General features: G+C 45.6%; 1 protein-coding gene across 19 annotated transcripts in view; it reads right to left on the minus strand.

Annotated features, from left to right (window-relative positions):
* Nucleotides 1–17691, minus strand: part of LOC142567954 (bromodomain-containing protein 3-like) — a 177921-nt gene that overhangs the window by 94063 nt on the left and 66167 nt on the right. For 17 of the 19 annotated variants that reach the window (XM_075678038.1, XM_075678037.1, XM_075678040.1 and 14 more), the window contains 6 exons: nucleotides 7798–8049; nucleotides 7620–7697; nucleotides 6001–6102; nucleotides 5807–5935; nucleotides 5544–5741; nucleotides 1–505 (listed from right to left, as the gene is read on the minus strand). In XM_075678038.1, coding sequence (XP_075534153.1) covers nucleotides 1–505; nucleotides 5544–5741; nucleotides 5807–5935; nucleotides 6001–6102; nucleotides 7620–7697; nucleotides 7798–8049 — 1264 coding nt within the window. The remainder of the gene's footprint in view (nucleotides 506–5543; nucleotides 5742–5806; nucleotides 5936–6000; nucleotides 6103–7619; nucleotides 7698–7797; nucleotides 8050–17691) is intronic. The other 2 variants (XM_075678043.1, XM_075678050.1) reach the window with 2 other exon arrangements.

The raw sequence follows: 17691 nt of genomic DNA on the forward strand, positions 1-17691 counted from the left end.
CGGGTAGCTTGTTGATGTCAAGGCTGAGCTGACGCTTCTCGTCATACGACATGGGCTTGGCGTTGTCCTCATCCTCACTGTCGAAGGCCGGCAGGCTCTTGCTCTTTTTGGACGATTTGCTGTTCGACCGCTGCCGCTTCTGCTGGCCCCCGCCAGATTTGGCGCCGCCCGTGGCTGGCCCCCCCGCCGCCGCCGCAGCAGCGGCAGTGGCCCCTGCACTTGCTGTGGCCGTGGCTGCTGCCCCCTTGGCACCCTTGGCCCCCTTGGAGGCTTTGAGAGTCTTGGTCACAGCCACAGGGGTGGTGGGCGTCGTGCCCAAGGCTGCTTCTGAGGCCGGAGGTGCCACAGCTGCCGGAGGCTCGGCCTCCATCTTGATCTCCTTGGGTTCAACCACGTCACCAACCACAGCACCCTTGTCACGCTTGGCCTTCTTCTTCTTCTTTTTCTTGTCCTTCTTACGGCTCTCGGCTGCCAGTAGGCTGATCTGCTCGGTCACCTTGCGCAGCTGCACAGCACGACAACATAGCAAGGTTCACTACGTGCAGAATGTGCAGCCCAAGCTGGCTCATTTCATTTATTTACACTGTCAGCCCTGCGAGGGCTATTCCAGGGGTGGAAAGAAAAACCCTCTAAAGCCTAAGGCACTCCCATTACACAACAGAAGCCATCAGAAAAGCCATTCACAGATCATGCATGGTGGTATGAAAAACGGCATCACCGATTTTGCTGCCACCAGTTCAGATGACACGCAAAAGCTTTTCATCACAGGCCATTGGCAAGTGGTGTATCCCTGCGCAGCAGTGGAGCACAAGATTTGTTCACGAGGTGCACGCTATTGGCACAAATTTTCCAATCTGCCTTCTGCAAAAAGGACACCTGCAACAACATTTTGGTAGCAGTGTGCAAATATTTGAAACTTTCAATATTCCATTCGGTTCAAAAGATACTTTTACTATTCAGAATAGCCTAAACCCTGAAAAGTGCTTTAAAGAAAAGTTGCTTCTAGCAATGGGCAGTCACATTCTGGCTGCTACAAAAGCCGTAGTAGCCATAGTAGAAAGGGATTTGCCGGAGCTTTTAGGCAATGGTCGAAGACTGGGATACACATTTTTTCACTGAACATCCTCAGACGCAGTGACAAAGGCCTCCCTGAAGGTCGATTAAGAAACTGTAATACATGTAAAACTCTGAATAGTTATATAACATGGACTATCATGGCCAGAGAGTTCATTAAAGGGGCCTTGAAACACTTTTTTGAACATACCAAAAAGAACTACCAATCTGTGAACAATGTTCCTGTGAGCCTATGAGCCAAATATTACTGCACTGCATGCATTTACAAATCTCGTGTCAAAAGCAGTAAACAGACACTTGGTCTTGCATACACAATGTCGAAAACAGTTGGCTGACCAATACAGTCGAACCCTGCTATATCGAACTCTCAATAAAAACGCCTATCAGTTCGATATAGAGCATAATTCGATATAAGCCTGCTAAATAATTGGATATCATAAAAGCACATACCATTTATAAAATCACTTTATTGATGGAACTAGCTTAGTTTTGCATGAAACAGTCCTGCATTTTCTTCTGCTTTGGCAATTTCGAGCAGACTAATCACTTCGTAGGATGTGGGCAAAGGACCGTCGTCGTTTTCCTCATTGTGCCCACTTTCACTTGTGCTCGGTACGATGTCAGCAATCTAGTCTTCATTTCCAGGCTCTCCCGTGGCGCGACACTATCATTTGCACTCACAAACTCGTCCACCGTTGATTCGTCAAGAGCTTCCAGAAATTCTGACAGCACCCTCCAAACTTCGGCAACACTGGCAATGGCTTCAGTCATCATCGAACACATAGAAGCCGGCACGGCTGAAGCAATTTCGGATCAACCACTCGTACATGGCCGTGCGTATGTGTCGGGCGCCATGGGCGCTGAGTCTAGAGTTTGTCCACTTTAGCTCTAATCTCCCCCTTATTCTTCAAGATCGTGCTGAGTGCTCCTCGGAATCTTGCACGCTGCGGAGACATCAGACTTCTCACCGCATTCGACCCAATTTGCAATTTCGAGCTTCACGACGAAAGGCGAATTCTGCCGCTTCATCACGGCAACACTGCGGGAGAAGGCCCACAAGGCGCACACACAATGAACCAAAAAGCAGCGAGACAACTTGCACTTCGCCATCTTGCACAACGAGGACACAAGAGCCCCTGAGTGGTTGTCTGAGCAAGAGCTGCGGGCGGGCCAGGATCATTTTTTGCAGGGGGATGTCGATGGCTAGTCCGAGGCAGCGCTGTCACGATAGGGAGAGTGGTTGGATGGAGCCGCGCCAACGGGTTTACCTGCCGCTGCAAGAAAACGCCAACTTCTGGGGCACTTTTCCGCCGCTTGACATTAAATATATCGAGAGTCGCTGCTATTTTTGTTCGATGTAAGTGTAATTTTTGCTATATTTACTCATTGTAACTATACCGTGTCCAGAAATTGTTCGATATATAGAATAATTCGATGTAAACGGGTTCGATATAGTCTGGTTCGACTGCACTACTGGATGATTTTGTGATTGCGAGAACAATCTCAGTAACACATAATTTCAAGTGAATTAACATTGATGTCTGCATTCTCAAAAAAGCAGAAAAATTATTTTATCTTTGCACTGTGCGCAGCTGTGCCAGCTATGCGTGGCTTCCGAGATGGCAGTGGCATGGTGTACAGCGCAGTCTACCGCAGCTGCCATGGTGCACAACGACCCCTTTCGCCAGCGTAACACGTAACTTTTGGTTGGCGCTTTGCCCTCCTAGATGCTTCGCTGCGTAGCTTCCAGCATGCTAGCAGAGACATAAAGAGAGAGAAAGCCGGGTATCAGAGTGATAACTCCCACTTATGGTTGAAGCATTCAAAAAAATTCTGTGCCATGAAATTTGTACTTCATTAGTGAGGGCATTATATGATTAGTTAGACAACTGTTTCAGGGGCCCCACTGAGTTAGCTTTGCCGCAGTACAGTAGTGTTATGCAACAAAGCATATCAAAAGGAGGCACTGTCAAAGGTGTTTATGGCTACCCAAAACTATCAGCTCAAATGTCTACACTGTGCTGTCTCTTCATACATCTGGACAACACCTGCTGCTAGCTGGAAATCTGTCTCTGCTACTAATCTAGGTAAGTGTCTAAAAACATGGTTTCACAGCTACAAATCTGACCAACTAGCAAGGTTGGCAATGTTTTTAGACTGTCATTCTAAAGTATTTGAGAACCACCAGGATGCTTCGATTCCAAAGTGGATTAAAAACCTGGCTTTAGAAGAACCAAAGAAAATTTCAGCACCAAGAACTCTAGATATGCCCTCAACAACAAAAGCTTCTGAGGAGGGTCCTTCCACGTCAGCAATGTGGAAAGACTTTGAAAAGCTCAGCAAATAGCAACAATTTTCCTTCTTGTTGCAGCAATTTTCAATGCAACAAGCACAGATTAAAAGATATCAGGGTGTCCACCAAGTTTGAATTTCCAAATTCACAGCATTTTCCTGGTTTTCCCTGATTGCCTTCGCAAAATTCCTTGCGTAACACAGAACTTTGCTTTATGTCACGTACACACGACGCCATGTCACCCGATGCTGCCACTTTCCAGTAAGCATGCTAAAAAAATAAGAAAAAAACTTAATCGAGCTTGAATAGTAAGGAGTAGCATTTATCTTACTCAAAAAGAAATCAGAAGGGAGGGGGTTAGTAAAAAGCACACTGAAAAGATAACTTCGAAAAAAAAGGGTAAAACTCATTGCAAATCGAGTCGAACATTTTCAAATACGAATAAAAAAAGAGATGCATATAGAAACAAATATTTTCGAACATCCCCTTTAGTCACGAATTCTGATCGACTGTTGATATGTGTGTAAAACATAGATGGTGCTTGAGACTCCCCTGAAAGCCAAAAAGCTCGCCGCTGAGATTCGAATGCATAGGAGAGACTGTGTGGGGTGGCCGGCACCCTGCAGGCACCCCTTTCGTTACAGAATGAAGACCACACCTTCATTTTCTTCTTAGCACGTACTGTTTGCACAATTCATCCCTGTTTACCTTCCACCACGTTGGTTGCCAAGCATGATAATCTTAGCACACACTTGAACAGAAGAATTTTAATGTGCATGCAGAAATAGTTGACTTCGTACATTGGGAATAGCTGACCAACTAATACGCACCTCTCATTCACATCCCAGTTTGATCACTGATGCAGAGTTCGTTGCCATGCACTCACTGTAAACAAAATTTTCTGAACATACGCACAAAAAAGCTGATGGTGTCATGATAAGAGTGTATAAGCGCGACTGAACGAGGACGTAGAAAGAAACAGATACACGGAGACAGCGTTTCCGGTGGAATGCCCAATCTACTACACCCCTATGAAGTTTGTCTGCAAACCACAGCAGCAGAGTCAACGGAGTTGCCGTGGCTCATGAGGCACTTAACATTAGCTTCTGAAAGTTATTTTTGCAGCTGAACATGGCACAGTGGTAGTCTGTTGATCTTGCCGCAGTTGCAGAGGGAACACATTAGAATCACACTAATTCGCAATGACACCACTACTGTTCCAAGCTGCCGATGCGAGAAACGGTGATCCGCACATGCTGGTGCAAGAAGGAGAGCAGCGGGGTGCACTGGTACCTGCTACATACCACCTCATCGACAAAAAGGTCATATAGTCTTGATAATATATAGACAAGCAACACTGCTGCTATGGTTCCACACACAGTTATGCTGACATATCTAGGCAACGCGTGGCATAACCTATGTTCCGATGCACACCAACAGCAACCCGCACTTACAGAGCACATTTACACCTACACCTACATCTACATTTATAACACTCACACCTGGACCACCCAGTGCCTGTGGCATCTGCAAAAGCCTGCACGGGCACGCCTGTCGCTATAAACTAGGGGTTCTCAAACTTTCACATTCTGGCTTTAGTCTCGAGGGCAAGTTACACTTTACTGTTTTCAGAACTATAACAACCGAAGCTAGCTACATTGCACACCCGCGCCAAGCTCAGCGAAAATTTTGTGCTCTGTGTTACAACCAGCCACCACTGTCAGCGGGCGCTCTATTTTTTTCAGCTCCATGCGAGGAATTTCTAACCAACTGGCTCAACTTGCCATTTTGATCCATGTGAGGAATGCCGGGACACTTGGCCAACGCAGCCCAGTGCAGCAGGTGAGAAATAAAGGAGCTATCCATGCATCAACGGCACTAGAGCACACCCACATGGCTGCATTGTGTCACAGGAGTACAAAAGTCAGCTGTATGCCTCTGTGAAATCTGACGTGCATGTACATTACGCTAGAGTATAACTTGCCCTTCAAAGGTCATCGTTGTGCACCAAAGAAGTCTTGATAATATATAGACAAGCAACGCTGCTGCTATGGTTCCACACACAGTTACGCTGACATATCTAGGCAACACGTGGCATAACCAATGTTCCGATGCACCCAAACGGCAACCCGCACTTACAGAGCACGAACGACCGCTGCGATCATGACGAACGCACCTGCTCCTGAAGCTGTTGCAGCTTCCGTTCGCGTTCCTCGTCGCTGTCCTCAGAATCACTGGAAGATGAGCTGGCACTTGAGGATGACCGTGAGCTGGAGCTGCTCTCAGAGTCCACCCGGTCTGCCAAAGACACTGGCTGAGGCTCACTTGGTGGTGGCTCGTCGGGCATCTTGGCATACCTCATCTCGAACACATCCTGCAACATGCATACAGGCGTTTGTGCAGACCAATCCAACAGTTGTGCAAATGCAAAAGAGGTACCTGGAGCTTGCGTGCCATGGCGACCACCTCGTGGTCAGGCGGGTTGTACTTGTAGCAGTTGGTGAATATTAACCGCACGTCCCCAGCAAACTCCTCGGGGCTTTTGTACTCCCGGTTGTCCATCTTTTGCTGCACAGAAGTGACACGTTGTGGTGTAAGTGCGACCGACCGACCAACCGACCGATCGACCGTACCTTGACTGTGCCCAGATCCATAGGGTGCTTGATGATCTCGTGATAGTCATGCAGTCCCAGCAGTTCAGCATCCACAGGCTTGTAGAAGGGCCATGCATACCCCTAGGAGGCAAGGGAAGCAGCCATTGCAGGGAGGTTCTCAAATAAGATCACTTCAAGAACGGCCTGTGTGCTCAGGAACACGTAGGCGGGACGCGTGTCTTGCAACCTGGTCTTGCATATGTTAAGGTGGGAAGGAGGGCTGTGCAAAGACAATGGTATTTTCTTTGCCCACTCCCTTACGCCGATTAGTTTTTCCGAAGTTTTGCTTCCCACATCTGCAGGCTGCTTTTGATGACACACACTTGTACCAAAAGGGGTGGCAGAGAACAGCGGCACACTTGGGTTATTGCCTATTAAAAATAGGCTAAGAACCACCATTACACAAGTGCTAGATAGCTGAAGATCGCGATAGGGTTGGTGAAAATAATGTATTCCATGCTGCCATCACACCACCGTGCATTTTCCAATGCATATCCGTACAGTCCCCACCACAGCAATCGGTAGACGTGCACTTTCCACATGCAGCACAGAAAAACACAAGCTGAGGCAGCATAGTTGTGCCAATGTGACCACTACCCAGCGGGCAGCATACGATACTGCTTGAAACAGTCAATGGCATTACACCATACCATTAGACTCTATGGAGTGAAGGATTGGACACAAATATGTCTCCACTGTTTGTACATTTCAAGAAAGTACGTATTAACAAAGTTTTCTGTACTGGCATGTCTGAGTCACCGCATCTTTCAAAGGCATTATAAAAACTTGGAGCACTAAAAACACAAAGGCTGTAGAAAAAGAAAAACACCACACGTGGTTTTTTTTTCTACGTCCTTTGTGTTTTTAGCACTTTTAAGTTTTTATGATAATGCATTACCGACTAGCCCACCTATCCACCCTTTCAAAAGCATGTTCACAGACTGAAAGCGGTTGTGTACCCCAAGTTCGAAAAACAAGTTTGCAGCGACTCTTTAGGAAGCGGAGCGAGCCCCAAACACTCGACCAGCCAAATGGAACCTACCTCAACAGATTTGTTTAATTCTAGCATGCACTTTCCATTCTAAGAAAACTGCCTGCATGTAATAATACCCCATTCACACTGTTGGCAACCGTCTGAGTGTTATCACAGCATGGCAATAGACACATTTCTGTGCAAATACAGCTGCTGGCCAATTTCTCATACATGAAGGAAGCAAAGAAATGTCCCAATTAGGCAGTATGAAATTTTTTTTAAAGCATAAATCAACTTTATTTTTACAATACCAGCAGTACGGAAAATTTAATCAGCATTTTGCTCAGTGATCATTCAGGTGACATCGGCCTCAAGTTTCGTGATGGCTGAGGCCACACAAGTTTTTGCACAGCCCAATGTGCTTTGCACGAGATGGCCTTGGCGTCGGCAGCTCAATTCAGAAGCTCCCTGTCGAACCCTCCTTCACCGCTTGCGTGTTCCTGAGCATCATGCAACCACAAGCCCTCTCTCTTCCCCCCAGAGGTCTGCACGGGTGGGCGCACAGAGGACAGAGGGAAGAAGAGGGCCACAACCCCAGCAGAGCAACAACGGAAGGGTAACTCACGGGCCTGGGCTGCTGCGCCCGGCGTGGACGTCTCGCATTCAGGCTCGGCCCCTTCAAGAACAATGCCCCCGTGCAGACCTCCGGTTAGAACCCATCATGGAATGACACAACAACAACACACACTCAAAACACTAAAAATAAGGGCGAGGGGTGGGGGGGGCAACAGTGCAATACTCACAGCATGCTTCTTGGCAAACAACTCCTTGAGGATGCTGTTGCAGTACTTCATCTGTTCCGTGAGCTTGCCCTTCTTGGGCTTGGAGCTGTGCTGCTGCGTGTCGGGCAGATCTTTGCTGGGCTTCTTGATTGGCCGCCCACTCTCCCGCCGCGTTGACACCTTGGAGCTTTTGGCCTCCGGGGGCGCATAGGCACCAGGCTCCAGAGGCAGGGGAGTCGTCGTGTCCGCTTTTCTTTTCACACCCTTCTTCACCTGCACAACCATCACTCACTCTGCACAACAGCAAAGCCATTTTCATCTAACCTTTATTCACACTGCACTCGATAGAAGCAATTGTACAGTTAAAGAGCACCACTTCATAGCGCAGGAGCGGATTTTAGAACACAGTCATTTCAGACTCCTCCCATACAACTCTACATCTACGCACACCAGTGTAGAGTTACGACAGCGAATCAGAGTCTTTGCCACTATTTTACATTAGCCAACATAAGGTACATAGAGGTCATTGCAAATATACGAACTATTCTATGTATCTTACACTATTTTTCCAGATTCCCGACACTGTTTCAGACATTTGTCCCATCACAGCACTAGGTTTAAGATGCCGCTGTCATCAGTCAGCGACGCACGCAGCCTCCCCAAACGCTGTCATGCAAGTCTTCACGGCCTTTTGCGAACTCTCAATGCCACCACCTCCCACTTCTCAAAGTGGGACACCTTTCCCCATGCGTGGGCTGCATTTCCTTGTGGATTTCGATGGGTGTTCGTCCCTTCTGCCATAGGAAACTAATCAAACTTCGTTGCTCGTATGCCGTGTGAAGCACAACCGGCATCTACAACAACTGACAGCAGCGCCGTGCCGCAAAGCAACCGGCAGATAAGGCAGGGCCCCCAGCCTAAGATACACCGCTGAGAATGGATATGCTAACTGCGCATTTACAGCCGTAATTTGGCTGAAAAAGAAAACAGGGCCACAGACTTTCCTAATGGCCCTCGTATCCTATGCACAAGCGAGGCAGCACTGTATATCATGTGCATGGGAAAGTAAACAGAACTGTTTACGGGGGAGAAGCCTCTGCTTGTCGGCAACACATCCAACGCTTGCACAGTTTGTGCGCAGAAAGTAAACAGTTCTCAACCCCATCAGGCAGGTCGAACATACCAATTAAAAGGCCTTGAGAAAAAATACTTTGCACAATTTGTACATGTTATGCCCATTCAAAATTTTGAGACAGCCTCAAAGCATTTCGTCCATCACGATGTGCACAAATCATGACCTCGAGTGCAGGACACTTTCAGTTCAACAAAATCTGTTCAGAGCTGCATGTCTGCACGTATACAGACTTTTTAGCGCAAAACTTAGCGCTGCCGTCAGTCCAGCCCGTGTGTCCGATCTCTCAACCTATCTTCACGTAGTTACCAACTGGGTGTTAACAGGACAAGTTTCTTCACTTGTCCTGTTAACATATGCGACGTCTCCACTCCCCTGGTTCGGTGGCGGGAGATTTCAATTTTGAAAGTTATTCAGACCCTTCAAATACAATTTTCTCATACTCTTTTTTTTTTTGGCATGAAGCAAGCGTTGCGAGCTTTTTGGAATGCTATTTGAACAGTGCATATCGACTTAGTATTTGCCTTTAGTGTGCATGTAAAGCAGCACGCCACCTAACCACTTGCCTTCTGGGCAGAACCACGAGGAAAGTTGCTTTGGTGCAGAGTCGACAAAAAGTTTCATCAGCAAAGATATCCCACTCGAAAAGCGAAGGAACCACCTCCACAACCAAGTTAGGGCTTAAGCGACATGCTGAATGGTGACAACTCTCTTCGTGGCTGCCATGTTTGAAAGATTGTGCACATGGATCAGACCAAACAATTGAGCTACACATCACACATAATCTTAAATTCATTCTATGGAGTAGTTGGCACTGCCAAACTCTGAAAAATCAGTGAGCAACTGTGCTTTCCTCGAGTATATAACGCAGTGTTCATACAGGTTGAAAAGGAAATTCAAGGATTTTCAAGAAATTTCAAGCACCCCATGGAAAATTTTCAAGGCCCTCTATTAGAGGGCTCATGCCCATACTACAGTAAAACCTCGTTAATTCGAACGAGGTTTATTCGAAATCCTGCGTAATTCGAAGGTTTTCAGCCCAACAGTTTGCATGCAAATTTTGCCGGATAATTTGAACAGCCAGCGTGCCCATATCCGGATAATACGTCAGTTTAAACCATGGCCTTCGTGATTTTTCCGTGCCTCCATGATGCGTGGTGGTTACAGTGAATTGCTGCGCACTGTAAGCAGACTGGAGGACGCAGCCAACGGTGCTGCTAACTACCGGGCCAAGCAGTCACGCATCGATGACCACCGTATTTACACGATTGTAAGTCGACCACTTCTTTAAATTTGAAAATCTGAAGTGGGGGTGTCGACTTACAATCGAAACAAAAACATGGCCCTGCCAAAAAAGCGAGACCAATGAGAGCTACAACGTAGTTAAAATTTTTGTTTGCTCTATGGCCCTACCCGTAGCTTTTCGCTATCCTGCGTGTTTGTTCGCTTTTCGGAAGGGTTTTTCAACATTTTTGAGAGTTTTACAGTGCACACATCACTCATGAGGGGGTGTTGATAGTTGATGGAAGCGCCGCTGTTCCATTCGCGGCGGCACCCTCAGAATGGGCGGCGCTTGCGGGGAGTATCCGTAATTCATGGAAGAGCACTGCTCGTGGGTTTCTCTTTGCCTGTTGCGCTTAGCTTTCTTTATAGTTTGACGAAAGGCATTGGTTTGACGTGTTCCACTTGACTGCCGGCTACGTGCTACTTCTATGCTTCCTCAGTTGTCATGAGTGCTCCAGGCCCACTAATCATTCAGCACTCATTCACAGCAGCGTTGAAGAGGGCTGCCATCCTTTACGCTCAAGAAACAAATCACTGCGCAGTGGGCCGCAAGTTCAATGTTTCTGAACAGGTGGTGCGAGAGTGGCGACTGCAGCGAAGCGAAATTTTCACCTGTGACGGCAAGTGAGGAATTTCCTACGTGCCGAAGTCTGGACGCTTTCCGGAGCTGTAGGCTAAGTTTGCAGCGTAGGCCGCTGAAATGCGCAATTGGTCCCTGCCGCGACATGGTTATGAAACAAGCCCGGATCTTCGCCTTTTAAGGACCTGCTCAGCTGTGAGTACGAGTGGCTGGCGGCAGAAGACCGCGAAATTACGCCAACCGGACCTGTCAAAAGAGCCTCCCTCACGGCTGTGTGTGGTTGGGTGCTGTCGGCGTGGGCTGCTCTTCCACAAGATTTCGTGGTGCGGTCGTTTGCCAAATGTGAAATTCCGCGGGACAACAACGCGCTGTGGGACCGTAGCAACGATGAGGATGGCAGCACTAGTGAAGATGAGTAGTCCAGTGACATGACAGCTACTAATGAATTTTCGTTGTCGAATGCGCCCTCGGGTACGCTTTTTTTTTTTTTTGTTCCTGTCACACGATATGGGGGTGTCGACTTACATTCGAGTCGCTTTACAATAGTGTAAATACGGTACTTCAAGTGACCATTTTTCAGGCGAAATAAAGGTGCAGTGTTGATACAGCCACATTTCATATGTTTATTTCTCATTTTTCGACCATTTTTGATCATTCGAAAACCGGGTTTTTTCGATGATTTTTTGCAGTCCAACGGACTTCGAATTAACGAGGTTCTACAGTATATGTACAAGATCTTCAAAAATTGTTTTTCAGCTTGAAAACATACATACAATTCATGAAGACGAAAAAGAAAAGGAGGAAGGCAATAGGAAGAAGGGAAGAAAGCTAAGGATGATAGACACACAGTTAAATAAAACAAAAACAGAATAGAGTATGGCAGGAGGACAACAACAAAAATATGTAGTTTGGGGTTGTGCGAATAGTGTATTTTGAGTTCGAAGTATTCGAAGCAAATGGTGACTTTGGCCAAATATTTTCGAAACGAATATGCAAAGTGACATGCACAATAACTATTGGATACAAGCAATTATTAAGTGGACTAATTTGCAAAAATGAGACCACAAATATATATGGAAACACTGGGCTTTGTTTTTAGAGGGAAGCTTGAGAAATACTTCCAAATTGCATTTTTTACGCTGTCGTTCAAGTCCGTCTTGCTGACGAACCGAGCTTTCGCTATTTTGACAGTAGTGATCTCATTACTCATCTTATCGCTTTCTTTAGTAATGTTACATTTTAAACATTTTAAAACAGTGTTTAGGAGTTTTCTCGCAAAGAGAAGTTTCTAAGAACTTATGAAGGCCGTGATAAATTTTTAAGGGTACTGATTTTTATCCAGAACTTTTTTTAACTTGTCTGGACGCGGCAGCGGTGAGAAAAGAGTGGGAAACTAGGGCACCAAGATTGGCAAAGATGGCGGCGGCATATAACCGCTTATCTGGAGCTCGTTGCTCGGTTTCTTTTGTCCGTTGTTTAGCAAAGTTGATGAAATTACAATAGATTTGCAAGCTCCCACCATAATATTTTACACAGTTTTGCCGAACGTGCGAATGTATCTTCAGTTTAAAAATCGTGCCTTACTGATTACAGTCAATATCCAATTTTGGGGACTCCCTAGAGACCGTGAAAAACTGAAAAATCGGGCCAGTTCGAAAAAATGAATGCCTGCAATTACTGGCCGCCAATGGCTCCAATGGCCACAGGCACGTCCAAGATAGCTCACAAGGCCTGCCAGTGCACTTACTAGGCGTATCGATGCTTGTACTGTGACAGGAGACAGCAGGTGCACGCATGTATAATTGAAGAATACATACTGTGTCCCATAACAATTGCCTCTTCCCACTCTTAACAGGCAATACTTCACTGCAATACCGTGTAACACTGGTGTATTACAGGTAAATTCTTGTAGTTAAATACCTGTTCAACGAAAAATTTGTATTTTTTCGGAGACAGTGCCTACATTTTGTATATCATAATTTTTGTTACATTTATTTTATTAATAGATACAACCGTGTCTTTACAAACATTCAGTTTAATCCCACAATCTTGATTCTCACAATTTATAACTTTTTTATTACACAAATCTCGTTAATAAAACATCTATGCGTGAAACGTGCATTCATTCTGCCTTTTGCTTACGTATTACATAACATACTGAGTGCAGTATTTCCTCCAGAAAAAAAAGAACGAAAAAGTTCTGGCATAACCTACAAAACACACCTATTTTATCCATGATCGGGAGAGAGTTAAGGTGTTCACCTATCATGCTCAACACTCAGCGGCAATCAGTCAAGAAAGAAAAAAAGCAAATGGCACACAAAAGCCAAACAACGCACATAATGATGCATGCAAACGAGATGCAGTTAACAACAGCCGCAGCTGGTGATGCCGATATAGAGTTCGCGAAGGAGGAAATGAAGCTGATACTTTATTGGCTTGAGCCAATCACGTATGCCATACATGCTTATCGTCCATGCATTCTAACCATATCTCCTTAATTTTTTTTTCTCTCTTCCTCAAAACTTCTTTATATAACTTGTACCACTGCCTATGCCTGCAACAGATCCCGTCCCATCAATCTTTTTTTCCACCAATACTCTAAAGGTGTCTTGCTCATCTCAACTGCCAACACGCTGATGCTTCTGTCCACTTTAAATCCAAGCACTTCTGGAAGGCGTAAGTTACCTATGGGTGTCACTGGGTGAATCCCTTCGCATTCCATTAGGACACGCTGAGTGGTCTCCGGATTTTTGCTGGAACATGCACATGCCTCATCTAGTTGTAAACATTTGCTCCGGTATGTTTTCGTCCTTAAGCGAACAGCTTGACATCGAATGCGCCTTGCTGCCCTTTGTGTTAACATTTAAATCTACTCAGCAGTTCTACAAAATCGTCATATATGCCTTCGTGCTTGAAAATATTCCACAACAATTCCCTGTCTACATTGTCATAAGCTCCCTTAACATATAGACATTCTATAGATAAAGGTCTATCCTGAGTTATTGAAACCTCTATGAACTGAGTTTTCACAAAAGTATTGCCCTCTATATGTCAGATTGATGTGAACCATTCTGTACTTCTCCCAGCAAATTTTTTTCCACCCATTGCAACAACTCAATTTTATGGGTTGCATTGCAATTCTAGATACCACGGATGTTATTGTAATTCTTTTCCTTATCAACTTTGCCTCTGCAGATGAGGATCACCTTGCTTTTGCACCAGCGAAACAGGATTTAATGTCTTTTAATCACTTGCTCTAGGGACCCAGCTGTTTAATTAGCTGTATTCGGATTTTATCAGGTCCTGCTGCCATGTTATTAGGAACATCCTGCTTTTTACTAGCAAAAGATTTCTCATTAAATCTCTCGGGCTTCCTTGTTGAGCATGGACTACAAATTTTTTTTTTCCTGCCCAAGTGATCCCTAACATCTGATGTACCGCGACACATCGTCTCCTTCGAAATTGTTACTGTCTTCATCTCTTACAGGCATCTGCAAATTTTTAGTTGCAGCTCCGATTGCACTTACAGGGTTTCACGATATTTTGGTGCCCCTTTGTCTCTTTTGCTAATGAGATGCGTTAACTTGTACATATGTTTTCTTGCACAAACTCAACCACACTGTCGGCCACAATGAGCCTTACCTTCAAAAGCACTAAATAGTGATGCCACATAGAATATACGCGTACTGGACGGTATGAAAGTATCACCAATTCAAGGTCGCAGACACAATACCTTAATTTTGTGTCAAAGCACATCGCATGAATGCATGCAAAGCCTTGAACGTCGCTAACAACTTCAGTGATGAGAAACACAGAGCAACATTCCGTGAACAAATTGTGTTACAGCTATGAAAAACAATAGATTTTAACTTGCTTTTAGGCTATCTTTACAACATCCTCAAAATTGGTTCCCACAATGTGTCATGCATCCACCTAAGTCGCCCATCATTTTATTTCATACTTTAAGGTTCAACTTGATAAACAGCCAAAGAGTTTTAAGAATGCAATGTTTATACAGTGTAGACACCTCATAAGGCAAGTGCCAGAGTCTTCAATAGCCAACATCCTGATTCTAGAGCGTTCTTAAGTAGGAAAATCTTAATTTTGAGCATTATCATTAAGTGCTGGTGAAGGCACTGGAGGTGTTTTGCAAGATAAATTGTGAATAAGCTAGAGTTAGTCAACATTGCTGCATCTTTGTGGGTGTTTCTGCAGCTTTGTGTTTGTGTGATTGGAGCTACCTCCTATGCCTTCGCGAGAGCCAACTGGTGCAAAGAAACGCGGCTTGTTTCTTCGTGTGTTGGAGACATTGCCGTATCTTTGTGGGTGTTTGAGCAGCTTCGTGTTTGTGTGATCGGAGCTACCTCCTATGCCTTCGTGAGAGCCAAGTGGTGCAAATAAACGTGGCTCATTTCTTCTACCTCCATGACGATCTCATGGAGATCGCCAACGCAGTGGCGCTCTTGTGGACTGCATACTGAGACATCACTCATGCCCAAATCTAAGCAAATCTGATTCACCTCCACGCATCATTAAAGATTTTCTTAAGCTGCTCTAAGCCTAATAATTTTTTTGTGTGTGCGCATGTGAACAGAGTTTTTTGGATTGTTCAATTTTTCGGACTATCTTTCGGTTCCTGCAAGGTCCGGAAAACTCGTCGGCTACTGTAGTAGAGTACAGTCAACGTCCAATTTTCTGACTCCCTAGGGACCGTGAAAACATCAGAAGATATGAATCCATGCCTTAATTCTATCCCAAAGGGCTCAAGTACACTTTTTAGGCGTATTGATGCTCGTACTGCGACACAAGACTGCAGGTGCATGCATGTATAAGGAATACATTCTGCGTGTGCCCAGTAACAATTGACCCTTTCCACTCTTGGTATGCTTCACCGAATGCTTCCCACATGCTTCGCCGCGTAACACCACTGTGTTGAGAAGAAGCCGACTTTTGGGAACCGGCATTATGCAACACGTCATGCTTTCCAAGCTTGGAAGCCATTGGTGAGGATTACAAAGGCAGATTCAGCACCACTGCTAACAGCAGCTAATTCTTTTTATGAAAAACACTGCACCAAACAGCAAGAATCTAGGCTTAGCATTGCCGCGGTGATGCATGCTACAGTACCTGTTCGAGGCGGCAAGATAATCAAAATGGTGGTCGCTTCAATCAATGCCATTTCAGACCTGCGGTCACGCAAAAAGTATGGAAAATTGGGCGGCAAAGGGTTTTTGTGTCCGAAATTTGAGACGTTCTTATACATTGACTGTATGGGCTACCAAAGGCGTTTGAATTGTCGGGTACGTCCGAAAAAATCAGGCTTCCCGAAAATCGGTCATTGACTGTAGCTGCATAACCATAATTAAAACATTGCATTGCCATGAAAACGCGAAAATACTACACTTATGCACAGTTGGCACAAATGGCACTTGAGTGGGCGCAGCCAGGAGCAGACAAGTCGAATTGTAGCACAATGGTGCAAATGGTGCAGTTGGACCACCACTGCGACTGTACGGCAGCAAAGGCTTTTAGCGAGCAAGCAACCTGACACTTTAATGTTGGCTATTCAGTTTGCATAATCTTTCATAAAAGTGGTTACACGCACTTTTGCTGCAATAACAGTAATATTCACAGCATTTGTCAGAAGGACGGCTTGCCACTTTCGCCAGAATTATTGCAAGGCAATTTACTACTGGTCTATAATATGTGGAACTTGAACCGCTTTATATTTTTGTCACCTCAATCTGTGCTTCTGCCACATGTGAATCTCAGCACAGGGTGTTTTTGACTGATGTTATATCAAGCGAGCACACTACAAGCACTGTGTGCATTGTAATCTCGACTCTTACGATCACCATAATTGTCAGTGACTTCATTGGTCAAGCATCTCGATGCAACTTCGTTTTCGGTAACGCATGAAAACTCATAGCAGTCTCAGCCAAATACGTCCAACATCAAACAGTAAAACATGCTGTAAGAGCAGCCAATTGCTACCTCCGGAATCAATTATGGTATCTACAGTCGAACCCACTTATCACGATCTATCGGTTATAAGGAGCCCACGTCAGTGAATTCACACTTTTCCGACCCTCCCTATGCAAACTGCTTCCAGATATAACGAACGTTTTTTAAAGTCACCAAACAGCTACAACGAACATGGTCACGGTGAAAAGAGGGCACATGCGAAGTGCAGCCTGGGCGCACGGCAGCACGTGTTTTGCTCCAGTCTGACCGCAACAATGACACGGCTTTCAAGATGAGCCAGCAACTGCTTCGCGCGGATTTCAGAAGCTGCAAATATCACGCATTTTCAAGGCACACCTCCAGGGCAGACGCATACTGCGCACAGCATAAACAGCACGGCGCCACTAGTCTTTGCACAACTGACTGTGTGGCACCATGCACATTACGCCTGGTTCAACGATTTGGAATGGCCATCTATGTCTTTGCACGATGGGAACAATGGCCAGTCAAGCGCTCCTGTCGACGCTGCCTAAATCGGCGAGAACACTGCACCACGCGCTGCCGCCCCGCAATGTTCCAAAGGAGTACTACTGCAAAGGTTACTACTGCGTTATCAAGAAATCACGGTTCGGCGGCGCTTCATTCACACATTGCGAATTCCTGATAACGGTTTGCGGTAATGATTTACCTTTCAAAACATCGCCCCTCTTCCCCCAAAGAAACATAGATCACATAATTTTACGGCTCTTCCGTGGCTGACGCGCAGTCGTAATGCCTAGACCATGATGTCCGAGGCCTTAACGGAATGGCGGCGTGGCACAGCATTCTTTGAGGTTTACACTTCCGGCGAACTATGACAGTCATGTCCCGCTGGTGGTAAAATATATCACACGCTCTCAAATAAAAAATGGCGGCAGTACTTGCAGTTTTGAAATGACAGGCGATCAGAACT

This window comes from Dermacentor variabilis, unplaced genomic scaffold (assembly GCF_050947875.1).
Source record: "Dermacentor variabilis isolate Ectoservices unplaced genomic scaffold, ASM5094787v1 scaffold_15, whole genome shotgun sequence".
Classification (NCBI taxonomy): Eukaryota; Metazoa; Arthropoda; class Arachnida; order Ixodida; family Ixodidae; genus Dermacentor; species Dermacentor variabilis.